General features: G+C 46.0%; 1 protein-coding gene across 2 annotated transcripts in view; it reads left to right on the top strand.

Annotated features, from left to right (window-relative positions):
- The window catches only part of LOC132383042 (TRIO and F-actin-binding protein-like), a 289,971-nt gene that overhangs the window by 65,338 nt on the left and 197,285 nt on the right, over positions 1 to 27,348 (top strand). For both annotated transcript variants that reach the window (XM_059953752.1, XM_059953753.1), the window contains exons 3-7: positions 530 to 608; positions 691 to 862; positions 3,052 to 3,466; positions 19,230 to 19,365; positions 21,482 to 21,559. In XM_059953752.1, the coding sequence (XP_059809735.1) occupies positions 530 to 608; positions 691 to 862; positions 3,052 to 3,466; positions 19,230 to 19,365; positions 21,482 to 21,559 (880 nt within the window). The remainder of the gene's footprint in view (positions 1 to 529; positions 609 to 690; positions 863 to 3,051; positions 3,467 to 19,229; positions 19,366 to 21,481; positions 21,560 to 27,348) is intronic.

Raw genomic sequence — 27,348 nt, 5'->3', positions numbered from 1 at the left:
CAAATGCTCCTTATATGTTAACCCCTTCATTCCTGGAATCATCTTTGTGAACCTCCTCTGGACTCTCCCTAGTGACAACACATCCCTTCTGAGATGTAGGGCCCAAAACTGTAAAGGTCAGGCAGCATCTATGGAAAAGAATAAACGGTTGATGTTTCAGGACTGATGAAGGGTCTCAGCCCTGAAATGTTGACTGTTCACTCTCTTCCACAGATGCTGCCTGACCTGCTGAGTTCTTCCAGCATTTTGTGTGAGCCACAATGTAATTAGATATTGCATCTTCGCATGAAGAGTTGCAGAGTGTAGAACTCCTTTTCCTTAAAAGGCCAGTTAGGTTTTCATTCCAAGTGTTTTGGCAGCTCATGGTGCTAGGGTTATGCACCAAAAGCACTGAGGGAGAGATTAACTGGTGGAACTGGGCAGTGAAATGGATTCTGCCGAGTTCCTCCAGCGTTTTGTGTGTGTTGCTGAAGAAGGGCTGAATGATTTCCTCCTGTAGCTGTGACTGATCTTGGCTTTTGCTTTGAAGCTGGCAGGTGGACTCGAGAATGCACAATCCATTGACCAGTCAGATCGGCAGGAAGTGGTCAGCGGACTCATCCTCTCGGGTAAGCAGCATTCCAGCCCCCACCACCTGGATCAAGGGGAGCCATTGCTGCCTTTAACAGTTTATTTTTCCTAACTTCACAGATCTCAGAGTTATCCAGCATGGCGGGGTCCAGGGGCCACCTGTTCAGAGGAGAGTGGACACCGGGGTCTAATGTCTCCACACTGCAGGGAGAGGGCCGGAGCAGAGACCTGCACACTGAGAATCCAACGTGGGCCCAGTCGCACAGCCGAATGAACCCAGTGGGCTCACGGGGTAATGACAAAGTAACTTTGTCTCTTACAGATAAAAAGATTCATCCAAGCGGGATTTTATTTAGGTTGGAATAATTCCATGAATCCCAACTCCATCCACTTCACAATTAGGATATTCTAGCCAATCACATTCTATTGCTCAATTCTGGGCAATTTATATACCCTCCCTTTCTTCTCTTGCTGCTTTTATATTTGGGCTTCCATCAGAATCTTCTCTGGTTCCTCAAACTTCAGGACAAGTTCTTCTTCGTGCCCACCTGTCTTCGATTGAAACTGGTGCCTCCCACTGTTCCACACACTGTTATTAGGCCCCCAACTCTTCAGAATAGTTTCCCTTCCATGGTCCTTCCTCACTTTCACTCCACAGAATTGAAGGCAAGTTGTTGAACTGGTTGGTGACCTGGCCAACTGGAGATGATGGGCAGGGATGTTGGCAGGATGGAACAATGTGCTCTCCGAGACTCAATGCTGAGACCGCACTGTTCACTGTAATAACGCACGGTTCTGATGATGGGCCGGAAACTCAGCAGTCCCACGATCTACATTCTAAAAATCGGTGAGCAGTACACAGTGCAGATTCCAAAGAGAATGTGATTGAGAGACTGGGAAACATAGAACACAGAATAGTACAACACAGTACAGGTCCTTCGGCCCACAATGTTGTGCCGACCCTTAAACCCTGCCTCCCATATATCCCCCCCACCTTAAATTCCTCCATATATCTGTCTAGTAGTGTCTTAAACTTCACTAGTGTATCTGTCTCCACCACTGACTCAGGCAGTGCATTCCATGCACCAACCACTCTGAGTAAAAAACCTTCCTCTAATATCCCCCTTGAACTTTCCACCTTAAAGCCATGTCCTCTTGTATTGAGCAGTGGTGCCCTGGGGAAGAGGCGCTGGCTGTCCACTCTATCTATTCCTCTTAATATTTTGTATATCTCTATCATGTCTCCTGTCATCCTCCTTCTCTCCAGAGAGTAAAGCCCTAGCTCCCTTAATCTCTGACCGTAATGCATACTCTCTAAACCAGGCAGCATCCTGGCAGATCTCCTCTGTACCCTTTCCAATGCTTCCATGTCCTTCCTATAGTGAGGTGACCAGAACTGGACACAGTACTCCAAGTGTGGCCTAACCAGAATTTTATAGAGCTGCATCATTACCCCGCGACTCTTAAACTCTATCCCTTGACTTAAGAAAGCTAACACTCCATAAGTTTTCTTAACTACCCTATCTACCTGTGAGGCAACTTTCAGGGATCTGTGGATATGTACCCCCAGATCCCTCTGCTCCTCCACACTTCCACATATCCTGCTGTTTACTTTGTACTCTGCCTTGTAGTTTGTCCTTCCAAAGTGTACCACCTCACATTTCTCCGGATTGAACCCCATCTGCCAATGGAGCAAATAGATATCCAAGTAGACAATTATGAGGTTATTTGCATTGACCAGACTACTTTCTAAATGGTCAAAACATGAATGCAATGGAAGTCCAAAGAGATTTGGGGATTGTTCACTTTACCCCACGTTGACTTTTCCAATCTACCTTTTCCCTACGACACCATGGATGTGACCTAAGACATACTTTCTGGAGGTATGATCACCCTCAACAGCAAAGCCTCTTGAGTTGGTGCCTCCTGAATTTCCTCTGACACCATGTGACCATTTGCACAGCCAGCGGGTCTGTAGCGACTCTGCTCACACTCGGAAGCTCCGAGCTTGAGAGCGGACCTGAAGTGTCCTGAATGGCAGGCAGAACTTGTCGAACTGTGCCGCCATTTACATTTTGGGGACGTGACAATGGCTCATTTGGTTGAGCTGCTGCGTCACAGACCCAGAGATCCAGATCCGATCCTGACCTTAAGTGTAGTTTGCATATTCTCTCTCTGACTGTGTAGGTTGCTCCCAGGTTCCCTAAGTTCCTCCCACATCCCCGATACTGCTTACTCATCCGTAGACTATTGTTAAAGGGGAGTGAGATTTGGAGAACTCCACAGCCTGTAGTCAGGGAACCAAAGGCAGAGCCTTTAAAACTGGGGGGTGGAGGCCAGGGCACTGACACCTTGGAAGAGGTTACAGAGCTGGGTGTGGAGGGGTAAAGCCATGATGGTGGTTCCTCAAGCTGGATCTGGCAATGTGTCTGGTGTTTGAAGGGAGGTGGACGGCCAGTCTGACTGTGTTCTCGTCTCCAGCAGGCCCAGAGCTGGCGAGCGCTGAGCGAGTGGCTGGCCACAAGCCTCGGGTGGAAAGTGGGTATTTCTCCTTGGAGCGAGCAAAGTCGGACTCTGTCCACAGCCAGCCCCCCGATGGGCGCCGCACTGCAGGAGGAGGAGGAGGGCTGCTCAACCTCAGCCGGCTGACCTCGTCCCAGAGCTCCTTTGAGTCGGAGTCGAGCGGGGGCACAGCCTCCGCCGTGGGCAACTTTGAGTCCAGGCTCCTCCGCAGGGACTACACAGCACTGGCGGACATCCCAAAGCCCAAGAGGATCATCGGCCGAGAGAAACTGGAGCAGGACTGTAAACAACTGGGACAGAGGACGCGGACACGGAGCCCCGGGCGCGAGGAGGTGGAACGTTTGTTTGGGCAGCAACGCAGGTTGGAGCAATTGTAAGATCTCTTCAGTGTCCCCCCCCGATTTATGTGCCAGGCAACTGGTCAGCCAGGGGTCCACAGATCCCTTGCTTAATGGTATTGGTCCATGGTACTCTTTGATTTGTGGTGCGTGGCCAAGTGGTTAAGGCGTTGGACTAGCAATCTGAAGGTCGTGAGTTCAAACCCCAGCTGAGGCAGCATGTTGTAACCTTGAGCAAGGCATTTAACCACACACTGCTCCAGTCCACCCAGTTGAAAACGGGTACCGGCAAAATGCTGGGGATTAACCTCGTGATAGACTGGAATCCTATCCGGGGTGTGGGGCGTCTCGAACTCTCAGTTGCTTCACGCCACGGAAACCAGCATTAGCACTGGCCTGATGAGCCTATAAGGCTCGGAACAGACTTTAACTTACTAACTCTTTGATTTAGACTAAAGAGTGGCCTTATTGTAGTGTCTAAATCATTAGAAGTGGTAAAAAGAAGAGGGGAGGGTTCATTTGTGGGAAGTTAAAAACCAGTTGTAAATCTGAGACAGACATTAATGGACAGCAAATATTCCTTTGCTATTCCAAAATGGTGCAAGAATGTGCCAGGCAGAGATGGTTTAATATCAGCGGTGGGAACGTTTTTAGGGATTATGAATTTGGCATAGTTGGAGTGAATGAAAGTGGGGCAGCATGTAATGGCTGAAGGGGAATTGTGAAAGATGAAATTTTATGGTAAGGTTGATGAAAAGAATGGAGTGGATGCTGCCTATAGATTTTCAAAAGGTATTTGATAAAGCACCACCTCAGAAGGCTAGTTAGCAAAGCTGCGTGTCAAATTAAAGTTTCAGAAGCAATATGGATGAGAAACCACCCTAGCGCAGAAAGCAGCTGTAGGTTAATGTTAAACAGGAGAAAGTGATCAGAGGCTGGAAATCCAAAGCAACACACACAAAATGCTGGAGGAACTCAGCAGATCAGGCAGCGTCCATGGAAATGAATAGACAGTCAACATTTCGGGCCAAGACCCTTGTTCAGGACTGATAAGGAAGGGGGAAGAGGCCAGAATAAGGAGGTGGGGGGAGGGGAAGGAGGCTTGCTAGAAGGTGGTGGGAGGAAAGGTGGGGGCTGGAGAAGAAGGAATTGATAGGAGAGGAGAGTGGATCATTGGAGAAAGGGAAGGAGGAGGGGACCCAGGGGGAGGTAAGAGGTGGTGGAAGGTCAGAGTGGGGAATAGTAGAAGAGGTTAATGAGTTTCAGACTGGAAGTGGGGTGCCTGAAGGATACACTTAATATTAATGGCTTAGACTTCAGCTGAAGGGCAATGCTTCCAAATCTACAGCTGACAAGATTTGGAAGTGATCAGTGAGGAGAGTGGTGAAAGCACGAGAGGAGGTGTAGATGGGCAGATGTGGCCCATGAGATTTACTGTAGCTGGATAATCTGATAGAGTTCGGCACTGAGAATAGGGAGAGACACTGCAGTTCTAAAGGTTGCACCAAACAAAGAGAACTGGGTAAATGGGCAGAACGCAGTGAGTGAGCAGCTGGTTCAGAAACTGGGACCCCAGGCTCCAGAAACAGACTGGGAGGGTATGAATGGCATTCTGACTGGATGTGTTGGCATCTGGTATGGGGGGGGGGGGGGCGCTACTGCACAAGTTTGAAATAAGTTGCAGAAACTCGTACGATTGTTCAGCTCCATCGTAGGTACTATCCTCCCTAGTATCCAGGACATCTACAAGGAGCGGTGCCTTAGGAAGGCAGCATCCATCATTAAGGTCTCCCAACAGCTTCTTCCCCTCTGCCATCAGATTTCTGAATGGACATTGAACCCATGAACACTACCTCACTACCTTTTTATTTCTGTTTCTTTGCACTACTTAATTTAACTTAACTATTTTATATATATATATATATATATATATATATATATATATATATAAAGAATTCTAATTCTGATTCCGATTAGACCACAATTGGAGTATTATGTCCAAGTGGTAAGACTGTGGAATTTGGTTACAGAGAAGACTTGCTTGAATGGTTCTCAGAATGAAAATTTCCTTTCCAGATTTGGATGGGGAAGCTGGAGGCAAAGATTTGACGGGAATACAAGGAAAATGTTAACTTGGGATGTATTTATGATTTGGAATTCAATGCTTCTTGTTAATTCAAAATGATGTTATAAGCACTATTTGCAAGGCTGAAGGAGAGTGGGACTAACAGGGTTATTTTATCTTGAGCTGGCATAGACTAGATGGGCCAAAAGCCCTCCTCCTAGAATCATAGAGAAATACACGATTCAGGTCCTTCACGACCACAGTACCCAGCCAGCTCGTCCCAATTTTCTGCATTCGGCCCATATCCCTCTAAGCCTCACCCCTCCATGTACCCGTGCAAGTGTTTCTAAATTCATTCCATTGTGCCTGCCTCAAACCCCTCCTCTGGCAGCTTGTTCCATATCCTCACCCCGCCCTGCCCCCCCCCAAACACAGTGTGAAAAAGTTGCTGTTCCTGTGCTCTGACACAGGGACTGTCAGTGACTCCCTGTGCAACAACATTTGTTTATATTCTGTGGATTCAGAGAAGTGTCTTCACCCCAGCATAGAAGGAATGTGTGATTCCCTCCCCCCTCCCTCTCGGTGGCGTCCTATCACTCGGAGACATTTGAAGGGCATCTAAGTAAGGCGGCAGAGTGGGATGCTGGACACAGTAGCTTTGAGGAAGACGTGGTGCAGTGGACCCATTGGGCAGGAGCCGGAGTGCCAGGTGCTTTTGTAGATAGAGCTTCTGAGGGTTCCTCCACCATCATCTGCGCTGCCCCTTCCCCCAGCACCCTCCCTCCTGCTGCCTGCACAGACAGCAGTTGGTAATAGGATGGGGTGGATAGGTGGGGGCTCCTTGCATGCTAATTTTTGGGCAGTTGGGCCTTGCAAGATATGTAGAGATGAGGGAATCAGAGCACTGGTGTTTATAAACTGGACTGGATCTCCTGGCCCATTAACTCCTCCCTCCTGATCCATCAACTCCTCCCTCCTGATCCATCAGCTCCTCCCCCTGATCCATCAGCTCCTCCCCCTGGTCTATTAGCATCTCCCCCTGATCTATTAGCTCCTTCCCCTGATCTATTAGCTCCTTCCCCTGATCTATTAGTTCCTCTCCCCCTGATCTATTAGCTCCTTCCCCTGGCCTATGAGCTCCTCCACTCTGATCCATCAGCTTCTCCTCCTGGCCTATGAGCTCCTCCCTCCTAGTCCATTAGCTCCTCCCCCTGGTCCATTAGCCCCTCCCTCCTGGTCCATTAGCTCCTCCCTCATCTCTTCATGGTTGGATGTTGAGACAATATGGGCTTGGCGTTAAAACTGCATTGCAGCATTAATAACCTCACTGGGCTCTGTTCAATGCATTTTAATCACCCGAGTCTTTTGGGAGCCACGAATTACTGCTGTAAATGTTACGGCTAGTGGCTACATTCCAGGATAGAGTCTTTATTTCATTGTTTTGGTTTTAATCTCTCCCCCAGTTCTCTGCAGCCTGTTAGGGGAGGGTTTAATCTGATAGCGACAGCTATCTGGAGGAAACTGGTTTTGCCACCAGCAAGAACATGTGTTATCAGTGCTGAGCAACAGCAGTAAGAAGCTCGCCATTTAACAAAGTACACATATTTGTGAGGCATAGAGAGTCCCAGTTCTCAGTTTCTGCTATAGGCTGACCAGAGCTTGTAGAAAGGGACATTTCATCTCCTTGACATAATGCTGGCTCTTCATACAAATTCCCACTGGGTGTGACTTCTGAATCCCTGTCCAGCACCATTTGCACACTACACGACAATCTCTCATCTACCTTTTGTTTCGTTTGCCAATTAGAATGAGAATCAGGTTTAATATCACTGGCATATGTCGTGAAGTTTGCTGTTTTGCAGCAGTATATTGCAATATGTGGCATTAAAAACTATTAGTTACAATAAAAAGTATATATAAAAATAATTAGAATTGAACAAGAGAGAGAAAAAATTGTGGGGTAGTGTTCACAGGTTCATTGTCCATTCAGAAACCTGATGGCGGAGAGGAAGAGGCTGTTCCTGAAACACTGAATAGTGCCTTCAGGCTCCTGTGTCTCCCCCTCCATGGAGACAAGGGCATCCTCAATGCTGGTGAGGCTAGTGCCCATGATGCCGCTGGCTGAGTTTACAACCTTCTGCGGCTTTTTCCCTGATCCTGTCTAATGCCACCCGTCCACAACATACCAGACAGTGATGCAGCCAGTCCTGATGCAAGGTCTCGGCCTGAGATGTCAAACCAGTCCTGCCGAAGGTCGCGGCCCAAAACGTCGACTGTACTTTTTCCCCTAGATGCTGCCTGGCCTGCTGAGTTCCTCCAGCATTTTGTGTGTGTTGCTTGGATTTCTGGCATCAGCAGATTTTCTCTTGTTAGTTCTCCTTAAGTTTATTTGCTTTTCTTTGGATAGTTTATTGTCATTATTCTATAAAGTCCATTTATAATTTTGTTCAGCTCTATTATACCTTCCTTTAGCAGAATAACACAAACTGCTCTAATCTCTCTATTGTTAAGCCACCGATCTGGCAAATCACTTCTGCACTCTCTCCAAGAGTTCCTCAAGTGTGGGGATCAGAACTGGATCCATTGCTGATCTGGGAGATGCATACTGAAATCCGATATACCTTCCTTGCATTATACTCTGTTTATAAAGCTAAGGATTCTGCTTTTTTCCCTTCACCAGCTTTTCCAATGTGTCATTTGGAAAATATGAGTTAAAAGAAAATATCTGTCTCTGACTGCCTCCCACAAATAAGTGGGATTTATTCCGCCCAGGGAAACAGCTGAGGCTGAAGAAATTAAGAAGTAGAAAAATGAGCTGTGTGTTTAATTGGAAGGAGATTAGACATCACAGAAACCAGGACAGAATGAGCTGGTCGTAATGACCCAGAACGTCTCGTGGTGTGCCTCATGAGAGGAATTTCTTTTTGTATTTCAACTCAAATTCTTTACTGTTTGCCTTATAACTTCCTGGATATGTGGGAGCCTCGGCAGCACAGCAACTAGCGTTACAGCTGGGGGCGTTCCTGAGTTCAGAGTTCAATTCCAGCACCATCTGCAAGAAGTTTGTACGTTCTCCCCGTGAAACGCGTGGATTTCCTCCAGGTGCTCCGGTTTCCTCCCGAAGACATACCAGTTAGTAGGTTAATTGATCATTGTAAATTGTCCTGTGATTAGGCCAATTAAATAGGTGGTTTGCTGGGCAGTGCAGATCATTGGGTTGGAAGGGCGTGTTCCACGCTGTTTCTCTGAATAAATAATAAAGAAAAACAAATTTTAGAATCCTGAATGAGGGCAATGGATATTTCACACTAGCGACAGATGTGGTCAGAGTTATATACAACACGGAAAAGGACCGTTCAGCCCACTGACCATCAACCACCCATTTACAGAAATCCTCCACTATTTACATTATTTATCCTCTCACATTACTATCAACTCTTCCCAGATTCTACCACTCACATTAGGAGTGATTTACAGCGGCCAATCATGCAATCAATATGCTTCAGAAGACAGATAGTGCAGAGAGAAATACTGAGAACATGTTGTAAAAGAGACTGTGAGAGTGAGTCTGTAGGTTGTAGAATCAGTTCAGAGTTGTGATGAGTGATGTTATCCACTCTACTTCAGGAGCCTGATGGTTGTAAGGTAATAACTGTTCCTGAATCTGATCGTGTCACTCCTGTATCTCCTGCCCCATGGTGGTAATGAGAGGGCATGACCTGGATGATTGGGGGTCCTTGATGATAGATGCTGCTTATAGTGCTTGATGTGAGAGAGAAGGAGAGGTGATGTTTTAGTTCAAAGATTTCTATCAGAACAACAAGGGAAAGGAAGCAAAGGGAGAGACGAGCAGGGATTTTCAAGAGGTGGCAGCCAAATCAAAAGTAATGGAAAAGCATAAAAACATGGCTGATGGTGAAAATGTTAAAAAAGTAAGAAATACTGGAAACACTCAACAGGTCAGGCAGCATCCGTGGAGAGAGTAACACAGCTAATATTTCAAGTCATTGACCTCCCCTGATAGGGAAGCACCGCCGAGCACATTATTCACTACTGTCCAGAACATTCAGCTCACTGACTCATGTTCTCCCTCTACAGGTCCTGCCTGACTTCCTAAGTATCTGCAACAGTTTAGTTTGTTTTTCTGCTTGTGAAGGTCTCTCCCTCCCTCTCACTCGCTGCTCTCCAGGAAGGTCCTTGCATTTGAGTGACCGCTCTGGGGAGTGGGACCAGAGCAAGGTTTAATTGCCAGAGACTTGGACTCTATTTCAGGTTTATAATGTGCTCTAGTTCTGGTCACTCCATTACTTCTTCTGGGTGACTTTTGAATCGGGATGAACTGTAGATAACCAACACTGAGCTGAACACTGAGCCTTTTGATTTTGTGTTTTGTACTCAGTGCTTTCACTCATTTTCTACGTTGCTTTTCACATGTGGCGGGGGGGGGGGAGTTGTTCTTTTTTCTTTGAGTGGTTGATCCATGATTCTTTGTTTCGTGGCTGTCTGTGAAGACAACAAATTTCAGGGCTGTATGCTGCATACATGCTCTGATAGTAAATGCACTTTGAATCTTGCAGATTTCCAGCACCTGCAATTTCGTTGCTTTTCAAATGTAATTTTAAAAATGGTCATTTCATGCAGGAACTCCATCATTATAATCATCAACTTTCTGAATAAGAGAAAATTACTCATTAATAGTGTTATAAATGATCAGACTTAATGTTTGTTGTGAGTTTGCTATGCAATTAATGTACTGACATAGCAACTTCATGACACTCATATGGAGATGAATTCACAATACTACTTAGATGGTTTGTGACTGAGGCAGGAAGAATTGGACTGGTTTATTATTATTATAGGTAAAAAGCTTTTGCTTTGAACATAAGAACTAGGAACAGGAGTCGGCCATCTGGCCCGTTGAGCCTGCTCCGCCATTCAATAAGATCTCGGCTGATCTGACCACAGATTCATCTCCACCTACCTTTCTTTTCCCCGTAACCATTAATTCCCCTACTATTGTAAAAGTCTATCCAAACTTGTCAAAAATTTGTCCAACTTTGCCTTGAGGTAGTCTCCACTGGTTCATTGGGCAGAGAATTCCACAGAGTTTGGGAAAAAGCAGTTCCTCCTCATCTCCATCCTAAATTGACTCCCCCAGATCCTGAGGCTATGTCCCCTAGACAGACAGATTATTCCATACCTAGTTACATTGAGGTCGTGAAAAGAAACCTCCAAGAGGGTCACAACCTTATTCTAGGGGTTGGAGGCTTTGTCTGCCTCGATAACCCAGAGAGCTATGTTGCCTGGAGTCAGGGCCTTGTGCTTTGGCTCTTGGTAGAGTCACCTAGGTGAAAGGGTAGAGGCCGGACTGAGTGGACCACCAGTCCTCCTGTCCTCCAGGTTCGGGGGTTCAGCTCCAGGCTAACAACCCTGACTGGTCAGAAAACGATTGTACAGAAACAGCAATGAAGATTCCTTCTGTACAGACAGAGATGGAGGGTATTCATTGCTGCCGTAAACACCAGTGGCATAACGGGCAGTAAGTGAGTGAAAAGAAAAGCAGAATGCAGAATATAGTGTTAGAGTTACAGAAGGAGTGTTGTGCAGGTCGTCAGATTAAGTGGAAGGGGCCACGACGAGGTAGATTGGGAAATCGAGAATTCATGCTTTAGCGTATAACTGGTCTATTCAAGAGTCAGACTGAAACAGGATAGCTGCCTTTGAGTCTGAGCTGCACTTTCCATAGTTTCTTGCAATCTAGGAGGCTGTTCAGCCCTTCAAGTCCGTGCCAGCTCTCAGAACATACCATCATTGGTGTTCTCTAAGTTGTAACTTTTGCTCACCCACATGCCCATTGACTGCTCCCGATTATTGTCAGTGAGGTAGGTCGTTCCGGCCCCACAGCAATCCCCCAGTTTAATCTGAGCCTTTTCATGGAACAGTTTACAATGGCCAACCGGTACGTCTTTGGACTGTGGGAGGAAACCCACACAGAACGTACAGACTCCTTACAGGCCCACGGCAGGAATCGAACGTGCTGTAAAGCACTGAGCTAACCACTATGTTGCCTTGCCACTAGTTCTCCTGCCACCCACCTGCACCTGGGGATAACTTGAAGTAACAGATTGACCGAACAACTAGCTCACATTTGGGTTGTAGGAGGGAAGCAGAGCACCAGGCGAGGGGAAGCCCAGACGGTCACAGTCAGACTGTGAGTGCTGTGTGTCTCCAGCACTGCCCACTGCAAGACACAGTCCCTGGGCCATCTCTCTGCCCCCTCATGTCACTGACTGATTCACCCATCGATGACAAAGAGCTTTGACCACACCTGTTTTCACCCCAACACATCTTGACTGTACTCCTGCACCACAAGCGTGGCTGTAGATTTGAGAAGAAGGAGTTTAAAGTTGTGGGAGGGTCACGGGAATTTTTGTGAGGTTCTCCTGAGAAACTAGGGATTGATTGTACCATAATTTCCCCAAGGGTATTAAGAGTGTGGGATGGGAAAGACTAAATTGGAAAATCCCTGAAATGAAGCATTGGCTTCATTTTGCCCACATGTCCCAAGGTGCCATGAAAAGCTTGTCCCCCATACAGATCAAATCATTACAGAGTGCACTGAGATAGAACAAGGTAAACATCCTCTCCACGTTCACTCGGTCTGGGCCTTTCAATATTTGGTAGGTTTCAGTGAGATTCGCCCTCATTCTTCTAAACACCAGTGCGTACAGACCCAGAGCAATCAATTAGTCACCGTTTATTAACCCTTTCATCCCCGGATTCATTCTTGTGAACCTCCCGCGGACCCTCTTGAATCTGTCTTCCTCTGTAGAAAGGTAAAACAACAACAATGCAGAATAAACTGTTTAAAAAGAAACTATTGATAAGGTGCAGTGCAGGTGCAAGGTCATAATGAAGTAGATTTTCAGGCTAAGAGTCCATCTTATCATACAAGAGGACTGTTCAAGAGTCTGATAAAGGCAGGATAGAAACTGATGGCCCTTCAGCCTTTCAGGCTTTTGTATCTTCTGCCCGACAAGAAACAATGTCCCGGGTGGGTGAGGCTTTGATTTTGCTGGCTGTTTTACTAAGACGGAGATCGGGGGTTGGAGGGTATGATTACCCAGTGTCCTGCCCTTTAATGATTGCAGTCTGGGCTGCTCATTGGCTAGGTGTATAAACTGCATCCCTATACTCTGATTACAAACAAGAGAAAATCTGCAGATGCTGGGAATCCAAACAACGCACACGAAATGCTGGAGGAACTCGGCAGGCCAGGCAGCATCGATGGAAAAAAGTACAATCGATGTTTTGGGTCTGGGCCCGAAAGATTGACTGTACCTTTTTCCAAAGGTGCTACCTGGCCTGCTGAGTTCCTCCAGCATTGTGTGTTTGTTCCCCATATTCTGACTGCCTTGTCCACTGTGGTCTGTTCTTTATAGCAGAAAGATGGACGGCAGCAAGGAGCAGAGGGATCTTTTTGCAAACTAAATCTGTTTTGTCCAAGAAGTGGCTGGAAGTGTGAAAGAAGGCACGGTAGGCCAGGACCAAGTGCTGGTCTGTAGGTTGTCCCAGGGTTACAAACATCCAACGTAGGAACAGCTCCCATGATCTTGTTAAACTCAAAAGTCCAACGTACAGATTTTGCTCCTGTGAGCGGCAGAACTAGTTTCATCTTCTGCAAAATGGAAAATGCTGGAGGAACTCCAAAGGTCAGGCAGCATCTAGAACATAGAATATTACAGCACAGTACAAACCGTACGGCTCACAATGTTGTGCCAACCTTTCGACATACTCTATAACATTGATCTTTTAACCTACTCTAAAAAGAACAACTGCATCGGTGCTGCTTCATGCACCCATGCTGAACTTGTTAATTTAATCAATTTTGCCTCCAGCTTTCACCCTGCCCTTAAGTTCACTTGGCTGTTTCTGACATATCTCCCCCTTTTTTGATCTCTCTGTCTCTGGGAACAAACTGTCTACCGATTGCTTTTATAAACCTACCAACTCTCACGGTTACCTCGACGATACTTTTTTCCATCCTATCACCAGTAATAATGTCTCCTCCCTTTTCTCAGTTCCTTTGTCTCCACCAAATCTGTTCTCAGGATGAGGCTTTCCTTTCTAGAACATCAGAGATGTCTTCCTTCTTAAAAGAATGGGGTTTACCCTCCTCCACTATTGATGCTGCCTGCATCCGCATCTGCCCTCACCCCATCTAGCCACCGTCCTAACAGGGATAGAGTTCCTTTTGTCCTTAGCTATCAACCCACGTGCCTCCGCATCCAAACACGTCATCCTCCGCAACTTCCACCATTTTCAATGGGTTCCTACCCCCAAATACTTCTTATCCCTCCCCACCCCCAACTCTCTGCTTTCTGCAGTGAGTGTGCTTTCTGTGACTCCCTTGTCCATTCGACTTTCCCGACTCACCTTCCTCCTGCCACTTGTCCCTGCGAATGGAAAAGGTGCTACACCTGCCCATTCACCTCCTCCCTCACCACCATTCAGGGCCCCAAATAGTCCTTCCAGGTGAGGCCTACTGATCTATTGGGGTCAGCTACTGTATGCAATGCTCCTGATTAAGCCTCCTCTGTATCGGTGAGATCCGGAGAAATTAGGGGAACCACCGCTCCATCCGCAACAAGCAGGATTTCTCGGTGGCCAAACATTTTAGTTGCAATCCCCACTCCCATTATGCCATGTCAGTTCATGGTCTTCTCTACTGCCACAATGAAGCCATACTCAGGTTGGAGGAGCAACACCTCATATTCCATCTGGGTGGCCTCCAACCTGGTAGCACGAACATCCATTCTCTAACTTCCAGAGAATTTTTCCCTCCCCCTTCCCTCTTCTTCTATTCCCCACTATGGCTCCCTGCTTCCCTCTTCTTACCTGCCTAACACCTCTCCCTGATGCCCTCCCTCCTCTCCTTTCTCCTATGGTCCACTCCCCTCCCCTACCAGATTCTCCAGCCCTTTACCTTTTCTGCCAATCACCTCCCAGCTTCCCACTTCGTCCACCCAGCTGGAATCAGTTACCACCTTCAGCTTGTATCATTCCCCTCTTCCCACCACCTTATTCTGGATTCTACCCCCTTCCTTTCCTGTGCTCATGAGGGCTCTTAGCCCAAAATGTCAACAGTTTAATCCTTTCCATGGATGTTAGCTGACCTGAGTTCCTCCTGCATTTTTGTATGTGTTACTCAAAATCAATCTAGCCTTTCCCTACCACATAACCCTCAAATTTTCTATCATCTATATGCCCATCTAAGTCCCTAATGTATCTGCTTCTACAACCTCTGCTGGCAGTATGTTCCACCTACCCAGCACTCTCTGTAAAAAAAAACAACTTGCCTCTGACATTCCTGTGTAAAACAACTTGGCTCTGATATCCTGACACCCCCTTACCTTTGAAATGTCATATTCCTCCATAGATGCTGCCTGGCCTGCTGAGTTTCTCCAGATTTCGTGTGTGTTGCTCTAGATTTCCAGCATCTGCAGAATCCCTTGTGTCTTAGCTTCCTCTCTCTACTTTTAGAGATTGTTCTTCCTTCTCACTCTTACCTGATGCCTTTCATTACAGTTCCCATATCATTTGCCATATCAAGTGACTCTTTTGTATAACCTGACAAAATTAACTTGAGACAGCTGTAAAAAAAAGGAACCCATTTGTTACCTGAGGACAGACTGTAAATAGTTGGCATAGACCTGATGGGCTGAATGGCCTGTTACTGCACTGGATGGATCTGTAACTCTAATCCAGAACTGGTCCCTGGACCCTTCCCTAAGAAAACAGAAAACACACAGTGGCTACTCAGCTGTATCTGTGAAGATAGATGAAGTACTAATGGTTCAGATTGCTGAGTTTTCATCAAGACCAGGAAAATTTAGTTGCAGAGAAGTGGGCACAAAGAAATGTCTCTGATAGGGTGGGGACCAAGAGAGACTGAATCAGTGAGGGGAGGGTGGTGTCTGTTGACGGTGGGCATCATTACTCCATTGGGAGGAGACGCATGAATAAGGAGAAATAAAAACCTGGGCTGAAACTGTGAGCTATCTGATTCAAACTCCATATCCAGCGTTCCAGCATCTAAACTGACTTACTTAATGCCACGTTATGCCACTGGCATTTTGGGCACCAATGATGTCCTCCATCTCTGATCGTCCTTGGCCAAAACCAATTTTGGTCAGGGCTTCCTTCATCATGTCAGTAACAAGTCCTGAATGGAGACTCGGGAGTACCGTCACACTCAGATGTAGAATGATTCTTCATTGCTGTTTCCATAACAGTTTTTATCAGTCTGGGTTGTTGGCCCTAAGCTGAACCCCCAAACCTGGAGGGCCGGTGGACCACATTTAGTCTTGCCTCTACCCCTTGACCTTTGGCATGGGTGACCCTACCAAAGTACAAGGCCCTGACTCCAGCCATCATGGCTCTCTGGGTCGCCGAGACACGCAAGCCTCCAAATCCTACGACAAGGTTGTCTTAGCAGTCCAGCACCTGTAGTTCCCAGCTTATTAAATTCTTGTACCTTCTCAGCCAGTGGAGGAATGAGAAGATGGTGAGACCCCGACTCTTCAGTTCAGTTCAGTTTCAGTTTATTGTCATTTAGAAACCACAAATACAATGCAGTTAAAAAATGAGACAAAGTTTCTCCAGAATGATATCACAAAAGCACACAACAAAACAGACTACACCAGAAAATTCACATAACGTTTGGTAATCCCCAAATCCAGAGTCTGGAGAGGCTGCTGCATATCGATATCGCGCTACCATCTTAGCGCATTCCCCGGAAAGGAGCTCCAATCCACCAGACAAAACAAGACTACCCAGACACACCAAGTCAGGAGACCAACTCTACCACCCAACAAACCAAAAACTAAAGCTATAAGACCTACACAAAACCACATAGTTACAACAGTGCAAACAATAGCATAATTGATTAAAAAAAAAAGACCATGGGCACAGTAAAAATACTCCAAAGATGTTAAAAGACTGTAAGTTCGAAAGAAACCACCACACAGTTTTCACAAGTCCTCGGGGTCCCGGTAGCACCAACGGTTGCCATGGAGAAGATGTGTGTTTGAGGCTAGAACAGGCAGGATCCACACCGACGACCACTTTGATGGGTTGGGGTGGAGGCGGGGGTTGGGGTGGGGGGAGGGGGGAGGTGATGACCTCTGTTGCACTGGACTGTGCTAGTCTATAGAGGTGGGCCGATGGGTTTCAGCACATCCTTGAAACTTTTTCTCTCTCCGTCTGGCAATCTCCTCCCACTGGTGTTCAGTACAGAGTCTGCTGTAGAACGTGATAAACCAAATAGAGCATTCTTGTGATCCCAGGACAAATCCTTTCCTTCCAGTTTAAGTGTTTTCCTTTGATCGTGTTTAATCAATTAGATCAAAAATTTATCTCTATGAGCCTTAATTTGACCTTGTTGAAAACACATTGGAAATCCATGTAAACTCCTCTGAACACAACTCCTGATACTTCCACAAGCTTAATTAATTGCTTTTGACTTGGTCTTCACTTACCCATTAACATCAGCCTTTCTCTATCAGTTTAATTTCCCCAAGTGGGGAATACAGTTAGTCTGTAGCAGCATCCTCCCAGCAGAAGCTAAACTAATGGGCCTAGACTTCCCCTGAGATCGGCAGTGGATGTGCCAGCTGATAATCTCGTAACTGAGCCGCGCCTGTACAGCGGGCAGTGTGGTCTTCGGCACAGTGGGGCCAGCTCGGGCTCCGGGTGAAGGTGGCCCTCGGCACGGTGGAACACTGACCCTCCGGCTTCAGTACGGCCAAGGGGCAGTGTGAGTGTTTACCAATCTCCAGATTCCAGGCTGGAAATCCACCGTCTGAACCCATGCCAGGGCCTGTTGAAATGGTGAGTAACTGGGAGAAGGGTTAGTGGAGCTTTCTACTTAGGCACTGAATCATATCGCATAGCGGCCCTTCAGCCCACTGTTTCCAACCGCCATGTGTTTATCTATACAAATCCCAGTTGGCACGTGGCCTCTTTGCCTTAACAATTTAGGACCTTGCCCGGACACGGGCCCACCCCGGGTCACAGCATGGTTCCATTCCCGTAGGCTGTTTGTATGTGTGGGAAGGTAAGCTGGCAAGGCTCTGTACTTTTTCCAATGTGTGGGAACCTCCAAACACCACTCTACAGGAAACAAATCCCCTTGAAGCTTCTTACTCACAGCCTCGCAGTGAGGAAAAGTTTCCTACTCGAGGGGGACATAGTTTTAAGGTGCTTGGAAGTAGGTCCAGAGGAGATGTCAGGGGTTAAGTTTGTTACTCAGAGAGCGGTGAGTGCATGGAATGGGCTGCAGGCAGCGATGGTGGCGCCAGAATCGATAGGGTCTTTGAAGAGACTCCTGGATGGCTACACACTTAGAAGAATAGAGGGCTGAGGGTAAAACCTAGGTAGTTCTAAGGTAGGGACGTGTTCAGCACAGCTTTGTGGGCCCAAGGGCCTGTATTGTGCTGTATGTTTTCTATATTTCTATGTCCTGATGAGGCGCAAAACTTCAATGATGACTATAACTCTAGGTTGTGAAAAACTTAGCTTTGCATGCCATCCATACGGATCATTTCAGACATAAGTATATTGAGTTAGTACGAGGGAAAACAATAACAAAACATTCCAGTTACAGAGAAAGTGGAGTGCAGGTAGATAAAGGCTCAGAATTTAGATCTCAAAGACTACAATCATTGAAGAAGGGAGCTGCGTGCAAAGAGTCAACGTGCTCTGGCACCGTCTTCCGAGGACCAAGGAACATTGACGAGAATGTGTGGGGAGCGAAATGACTTTTGATGGGCAGGTTATACTTCCTGATTTATTGAGCTACAGCGTGGAATAGGTCTCTTGTTGTGTGAATGGAGTCACCGGAGAAAAGTACTGGTAGATTGAAGCAACTTCCTTATTTGACAACTCAAGGCATCACGCAGAGATGCTTTTCGAAAAGTCTGGCTGGCCGAACGTGGGGCCTGGTATTTTATGTGCTGGAACGTCAACGGACAATTCCATATTTACAGTGTTCTCTTTGAAACTACACACAAACTTCACGCCACCCAGTTTGCACCCACACCACCGACATCAAAATGAATTTTAATCAGTTTTATCTGGCCTGTGAAACACAGATTTTAGGAAGATTTTAGGTTCATTTAGATTAAATCTACAATTTACATTCAGATTTGAAAATTGGTGGCTGAGGAGTCAATTGCTAAATGTGAATGTGCCAAACCCCAAAAATCACTCTGACAAGGCCCTTCTGGTCCTTCGAGCCAGCACTCGGATTTAATCCTAGCTTAATCATGGGGCAATTTACAACGACCAGTTAACCTACCAGTTGGTATATCTTTGGGGGGCTGTATGTGGTCACGGGGAAACCGTACAAACTCCTTACAGGCAGCAGCGGGAATTGAACCTGGGTCACCTGCACTGTAAAGCGTTGTGCTAACCACTATGCTATCGAGCCCCCCCCATGGGTGAAGGGTTTGTTTCAATACTCCGTGAGCCTGTAAAGGAAAGGAGCACGGGAGGAGGGCTAGCAGAGCAGGTAGGATGAGCTGAATGGCCTCGCTTTCAGTTATCTGTTTGAGATAATCTGAGAGAATCTGTTTGAGTTATCTGATGTTAATGATAAGGAAACCCAGTGGAGGATTTGTTGCCCAGTTAAATCCACTCTGAGTGAGGTCACTTCAACTGTCTTGCAACAGGCCAGTTACTGAGGCATATCGTGACTTCATCCCTACCAACGTGGGTAGAACACAAAGAGAACCTACAATATCCCATCGCCTCGAGGAAGAATCAAGCATGAGTAAGGTCTATCCCAGGAAATTTCAACAGAAAGAGGTTAGTCACTGTTCCTGTATTTTCCTGTTTCAGTCATTATCTCCTTGATATTTTCTTAACAGCTGAGATGACAGACAATTCCTGACGTTGGTTAAGTTAAAAATCAATCTCCAAAAGCTATGGGTTTTGACTGCAAAGATGGTGCATGAAAAATATTAGGGGAAAGAAAAGAACTCCCAAAGGTATTCTATAAATACTTAAATGGAAAAGGGATTAAATAAGGAAAGAATAGTGTCTTTTGGAGGCAAACTGTTAGCCTGAGTATTGATATTGGTTTACTATTGTCACATTTACTGAGATGCAGTGGAATTCCTTTGCAACACACAAGATATAAAAGTAGAATTCGGCCATTTGACCCATCGAGTCTACTCCTTCATTTCATCATGGCTGATCTATTTTCCTCTCAAGCCCAATTGCATGCCTTCTCCCCGTATCCTTTCATGTCCTGACTAGTTCAAGAACCTATCAAACTTTGCTTCAAGTATACCCAATGACGTGGCCTCCACAGCTGCCTGTGGCAATGAACTCCACAGATTCACTACTCTCTGGCTAAAGAAATTCTTCCTCATCTCCATTCTAAAAGGATGCCCCACTATTCTGAGGCTTTGTATGCTGGAGGAACTCAGCAGGTCAGGCAACACCTATGGAAGGGAATAAACAGTCGACATTTCGGGCCGAAACCCTTCATCAGGACTTCACTACCACAAATGTTGCCTGACCTGCTGAATTCCTCCAGCATTTTGTGTGTTGCTCTGGATTTCATGCATCTGCAGAATCTTTTGTGGTTTGCGGGAGTCCTTTGTCTGGGTGGACTTATCACTCCATCCAAATGTACATTTATAAAACATCAGAATTCAGTGTTATAGTTACAGGGAAAGTGCAGTGCAGGTAGACAAATAAAGTGCAGGGATCTCAATGAGATAGATCAGGAGATCAAGACTTCCATCTTTTAGTCAGTACAGTGGGATAGAAGCTGTCCTTGAGCCTGATGGTACATGCTCTTGGGCTTTTATATCTTCTGGCCAGTGTGAGAGGGAATGGCCAGGGTGGGAGAATTTCTTGACAATGTTGGCAGTGGAAAGTGTGGACAGAGTGACTGAAAAGGAGGCCGGTTTGTGTGACGGACTGGGCTGTGTTCACAGCTCTCTGCAATTTCTTGCGGTTTCAGGCCGAGCAGTTGTCCCAAGTGGAAGATAGGTCTGACTCTCCACGAATACTGCCCATCTGTTTGCACAAATTAAGAAAATGATGAAGGCTTTACCATTCAGGAATAAGCACTGGAATTGACTGACATGGAGAGAGAGGATAATGAAACAGTGAATTAGTCGGCAGCTTTAAAGTCAATAAATCACCAGTGCTGGGACAGGGAGGAAAAGATGCCCAACTAATTCACTATTTCATAATCCTCTGTCTATGCCAGACAATTCCAGTGCTTATTCCTTAATGGCAATGCCTTCGTCATCTGGCACAAATACTGCCCACACTCCTTGGTGCCAGATGTGGTGCTGGAGGATAACTACCTGCCCCTCCACCTATCTGTATGTTAAGTTAAACTTTATGAAATTGCTCCCAGTTCCCACCAGCAACTTGGCCACACAGAGGTCATGTCAGTCGGCCAGAGTGAAGTAGTTAAGGTCTGAGAAGGTTCCTTTGACGCAGGGGGTTCATTTTAATCTAGGAGAGCAGTCTCTTGTGGGTGGGGGATGGTGGCCATGGTGACGAGACCCAAGAATTCCCTGTGGGACTTCCCTGTGTAAGGATAATACATTTTTTGGAAGTTGAGAGGGCACCTTCTGGCCAGCTGACTCCTGGGTCAGAGAATGCGGGTTCCCTGCAACCAGATGCTATTTTATTGTTCATTAATAGTTTTGCTCACTTTTTTTTGGAGATTTATTTGGGGTCTAATTGTCAGACATAAATATTTTAATAGATTCTTGATAAGAAGCAAGGATTAAATTCTTCAGATTCAAATAATTAAAATCAGGGCCGGCATCTGTGGGAGTTCCAACCACAATGTGGGCAGATGATTGAGAGAATTCCCAGGGAAATTAATATTGGGATAGTTTGAGGAAAAATAATGAAGGAAAAACACTTAATGGATAATATTCCCTCTTAGACCGACCGGGAAGCCTCTCAGCGGACTTTCTCCAGAAGCAAAACACGAGATGCTCCCACAGACACTAAGTACGACGTGGTAAGTGTGCAGAATATTAATGTATTGCAGTAAATGGATTAGGCGTCCTTCAGGGCATTTACTACAGTTTGAGACTGGTTTCAGCGGGCAGTGTCAATGGAACAGTGGCTTTGGTTTTACCACCTCAGGGGAGTTACTGATCAGAATCTGACAGTGACTCAAATGCAGAGGTGTCCAAAAAGCCTTGTCAACAACAGAAGGTTTTATGGAGGTTTAGGAAGAGATTTAAGGCTGATGGTGCACAAGGAGTGCCCGGAGAAAGTGAATGATATTAAGCAGGTTTGGATAGCAGAGGCTGAAGGTAGTTTCAAGGGATAGGGGTATATATTTTGCTCCAAGTATATGCCATTGAGACTAGAAGATGTTGGAGCAGAATTAGACTATTCGGCCCATTGAGTCTGCTCCGCCACTCCATCATGGCTGATTTATTTTCCCTCTTAACCCCATTCTCCTGCCTTCTCCCTGTAGCCTTAGACGTCCTTACTAATCAAAAATCTGTCAGCTTCCCCTTTAAATATTCCCATTGATTTAGTCTCCACAGCCATCTATGGCAATGAATTCCACAGACTCACCACGCTCTGGCTAAAGAATTTCTTCCTCATCTCTGTTTATCCTTCATCCTTCTATTCTGAAGCTGTGTCCTCTGGTTCTAGTCTCCCCCACTGTAGGAAACATATTCGCCACATCCACTCTACCTGCGTCCTCTGGTTGTAGACTCCCCCACTATAGGAAACATCTTCTCTACATCCACTCTATCTAGGCCTTTTAATAGTTGATAGATTTCAATGAGATACCCCCCCCCCCCCATTCTTCTAAACTCTAGAGACACAGGCCCAAAGCTATCAAATGCTGTTCTTACATTAACCTTTCCATTCCTGGGTTCGTTCTTGGTTTCCTGATCTGAGACAGCAGACACCACGTTTGAACAGAAAGAAGAATAGGATGAGGTCACACAGCCTTTTAACCCTTCTCCGCCATTCGATAAGATCACCTCTGTGATTTGATTGCTAGGCAGTTGCAATCTTCTCCCACCTCATCCTCAGCTTTCCATGCAGATAACATTGGACACCTCCAGATTAGGCTTGGGTTTGGCTCTCACCGGACCATTCTGCCCAAGACGTTGAGGTCTGCGTGTGACGATTGGGTTTGGCCACTGTTCTGCCACTCATGCCCATTGGTGTCATCGATAAACTTGCAGGCTGTTTCCTAAAATCAAAATCGGGTTTATTACCACTGATATGTCATTCAATGTGTTGCTTTGTAGCAGCAGTCCAGAGTAAGAGATAAAAAGGATGGACCTCCCAGGACTGGACACCATCCATTCCAGCAGACTTAGGAGGAAAGCAATCAGCATAACCAGAGACACCACACACCCCGGCCACTCCCTGTCTGACCCGCTGCCGTCCAGCAAAAGGTTCAGGGCACTAAAAGCCAGAACAAATAGACTGAGGAACAGCTTCTACCCCAGAGCTGTGGCCTCCATCACACCACTCCCACAGAACAATGACTTAAACTGTGAGCACACACAAGGACTCAAATACTTGCACTAACGGCACTTTGTGCATTACTGTGATATTCTGGTGCTGCTGCAATTTATTTTCTGCTACTTATCTATTTAATATTGTTTTTCTATTATTGTCTTGTTTTTATCTGCCGCTTTGTTTGATGGCCTGAGAGGAAGCCAAACAGAGTTTCATTGTACCAATGTATAATGACAATAAAGGTCATTCAGTATTCAAAACTGACTGCGTCACAAATAAATAAAAAGTCCAAAAGAGGAACAGTGAGGTGGTGTTTACAGGTTCACGGACTGTTCATAAATCTGATGGCATAGGGGAAGAATCTGTTCCTAAAATGTTGAATGTGGGTTTTCAGACTTCCAAGCTTCCGCCCTGGTAATAGCAATGAGAAGAGGGCATGTCCTGGGTGGTAGGGGTCCTTAATGATGGAGGCCACCTTCCTGAGGCACCGCCTTTGGAAGATTTCCTTGACTTTGGGGAGGGTTGTGCCCGTGATGGAGCTGGCTGAGTCGTTGGCCCTCTTGTGATCCTGTGCATTGGAGCTTCCGTTCCAGGTGGGGAGGCAGCCAATCAGAAAGCTCACCGCCACCAATAGGTAGAAGTTTGCTAGACTTGGTGACAAACCAAACCTCCTCAAGCTGAGCTGCTGGCTTGGCTTCTTTGCGATTGCATCAGTATGTCGGGCGCAGGACAGATCCTCTGAGGTGTCGATGCTCAGGGGCCTGAAGCTGCAGGCAACCTACATTTGGATTGTTGTTTCAAAGGGAAGTAAACAAACAGACCAACACTGATCCAAATCTGCTCCAGGCATTTTGAACAGTGCTCAGTGCAACTTGTATTCAAGAGCTTAATTCTTGCAATTAGAGGTGAAATCAGAATTAGGTTTAATATCACCAGCATATGTTGTGACATTTATTAACAATGCAGCAGCAGTACAATTCAATGCATGATAAACATAAAGGAAAAAAAACTATAGAGAAAAAATAGAAAAAATTATTTACTGTAAATATATATATATATATTAAATAGTTAAGTTAAAATAAGTGGTGCAAAACAGAAATATTTTTTAAAAAAGTGACACACAAAATGCTGGAGGAACTTAGGAACTTCTGTGTGTGTTGCTTGGATTTCCAGCATTTGCAGATTTTCTTGTTTGTGAAATAAAAAGGTAGTGAGGTAGTGTTCATGGGTTCAATGTCCATTCAGAAATCAGATGACAGCAGGGAAGAAGCTATTCCTGAATCATTGAGTATGTGCCTTCAGGCTTCTGTACCTTCTTCCTGATGGGAACAATGAGAAGAGGGTGTGTCCTGGATGGTGGGGGTCCTCAATGATGGATGCTGCCTTTCTGAGGTACTGCTCCTTGAAGATGTCTTGGATACTGTACTGCCCATGATGGACAGTAGTCACCCCTCCCGTACCAGACCGGACGGTGATGCAGCCAGTTAGAATGCTCCCCACTGTAGATGGCAAACCAAATCTCCTCAAACTCTTACATCTTAGAGTACTGAGCAAGGCACAGTGAGGGGAAGCTTCCTTCAAGGAGGGCAGTGTGAAGTCCAGTAGGGCAAGATATACATCGAAGATGAGTGCAGGCAGTTAGATAGCAGTGGCTATGAACTGCAGCTGTATATCTTCAGCCCCAAACCTCTGCATCTTTACTCTATATCCAAAATGAAGGCAGCTGATCTCTAGAATCAGCAGCCTTTTGGGGTGCAAATTCCAATTTTCCTGTACAATCTGCAAAGTGTTTCAGTCCCAGATGTCAAAGGGCTTGTCCTGGATTTACCATGTTTTGGAAGTTAATTCCTCCAACGAGTCCCTCTTTCGTTACGAGCTCTTAATTATGCCTTGCTTCTCCAGTAGACCATGCTTCAGTCCAGTCTATCCTCAGAGATTAACCCTTTCAGCCCTGATGTCATCCTGCTTTCCATCATTGGGATACGAGGTACAGTGTGGAGAGGCAGCGGAGGACCTCAGAGGCTTTGCACCGCTAGAAGGGTGCTTTATTGCTTTAAAATTCGAAGCCCATGAACCTGGTTTAATTGGCCACTCTCCCTCCCATCTGCCTGTGTCAACCTGCAACTGAGTCATAAACATTAAAAACTGAAGCATCTCTACATGATCCCTAGAGGCAGACAAGAGAAAATCTGCAGATGCTGGAACACACACAAACTGCTGGAGGAACTCAGCAGACCAGGCAGCATCTATGGAAAAAAGCATTAGATTCCTGGAGAAATTATTAAAGCCTACCCCCCCACCCCTGTGCCTGTTTCCTGATACCAGCCATCTCATAATTCCACTTCTAATTCCGTGTGATTCAAAGACTCACTTGTAGTTATTATTATATCCTCAAGTTGTCTATATGCGACCTTGCATACGGTTCTATCCACCACATTAAGGCAACCGACAGGTCTGAACGAATCTCGTTTAATCCTCCGTTTGCATTAGGGGCAACATTTTGCAGTCTGACAAAGGGATGAAGAAATGTGGGATATAGATGGTAGGAAAGAAAGATGGGGTGAATCAGTGTTGCTCGGATTTCCAGCATCTGCAGGTTCTCTCTTGTTTGTGAATGAGTCCTTCTCAGCAACTTAAAACAAAATGGAAATTGCTGTAAGTGCTCAAGTGGCCAGTCGGCATCTGTGGAGACTTGTTGTAAGAGGACGATCAGAATTAAAGAATTCTGATTCACTCTCCATGTGCTGCTGTCCAATCGATTGAGTGTAACTAGAGTTTTCTCTTGCATCTCAGAATTCTGGAGTCTGCAGTATTTTGCTTTTGTGGAAGCTGATGAAGATATTGAAGCATCCGAGGGGGGTAGGGAAAGGATAAAGAGTTCAATGGGCCTAAACCAAGCCCCGGTTTTAACTGGTTCAGAATTGATTCTGCTGGTTAGATTGCGTGACCTCGGCTTGCTGAGGGAATCAGGCCTGATGCTAACGGCCGGAGCTGGGGACGGTGTAAGCGGTGTGCGAGGAAGCGGAAGCGAGGCGAGCAGGCAGGAGTCCGTGCCAGGAAAAAAGCAAGCCCTAGCCGGCCGGCTCTCCCGTCCATCCGACGCTCCAGTGGACATTAAATCGGACTACAGCTGTGGCAACGAAATACTCGGCGGAAGTACAGAAACGGACAGAATCCCGGACGCCGCCATTCAGCTGTTTATTTATCTAACAGTTTTTCCCCCAAGCTTTCGGACTGCCAACCTACTGCCCTCTGCTGTACTTATTGTCTTGTTTATTATTTATTGCAATGCCTGCACTGTTCTGTGTACTTTATGCAGTCCTGGGTAGGTCTGTAGTCCAGTGTGGTTTTTGTGTTGGTTTATGTAGTTCAGTGTAGTTTTTGTATTGTTCATGTAGGACCATGGTCCTGAAAGACGTTGTCTCGTTTTTACTGTGTACTGAACCAGCAGTTATGGTCGAAATGACAATAAAAAGTGACTTGACTTGATATTATTACCAGTTCCTAAAGAGCAATATTTAGTGATGAGAAGATCCCACTCAGTATGAATGCTATTCCCTCTGCAGCTGGATTCTCGTCTTCCTAACCGGAAGACCACAATTTGTGCGGATCAAAAATAACTTCTCCACCTCACTGGCAATCAACACTGACGCACCTCAGGGATGTATGCTTAGCCCACTGCTCTACTCTCTCTACACCCATGACTGCGTGGCCAGAAACAGCTCAAACACCATCTTTAAATTAGCTGATGATACAACCATTGTTGGCAAAACCTCAGATGGTGGTGAAAAGGTGTACAGGAGTGAGACAAACCAGCTAGTTGAGTGCTGTCACAGTAGCAACCTTGCTGTCAGCGTCAGTAAGACCAACAAGCTGATTGTGGACTTCAGAAAGGGTAAGATGAGGAAACACACACCAGTACTCATAAAGGGATCGGACGTGAAAAGAATGAGCAACTACAAGTTCCTGGGTGTCAATATCTCTCCGAATTCTACCTGGACCTAACATATCGATGCAGTTACAAAGAAGGTACAGCAGTGGCCATATTTCATTAAGAGTTTGAGGAGATTTGGAATGGCACCAAAAACACTTGCAAATTTCTGCAGATGTACTGTGGAGAGGTTTCAAACTGGCTGCATCTCCGCCTGGTTTGGTGGGTGGGGGGTGGTGACACTGCACAGGATCAAAGTAAGTTGCAGAACATTATGAACTTAGTCTGCTCCATCATGGGCACTAGCCTCTGTATCCAGGACATCTTCAAGGAGCAGTGCCTCAAAAAGGTGGCGTCCATCATTAAGGGCCATCATC

Source organism: Hypanus sabinus, chromosome 29 (genome assembly GCF_030144855.1).
Source record: "Hypanus sabinus isolate sHypSab1 chromosome 29, sHypSab1.hap1, whole genome shotgun sequence".
Taxonomy (NCBI): domain Eukaryota; kingdom Metazoa; phylum Chordata; class Chondrichthyes; order Myliobatiformes; family Dasyatidae; genus Hypanus; species Hypanus sabinus.
Note: the sequence above shows the minus strand (reverse complement) of the source record. Positions and strands in the feature narration are given on the sequence as shown.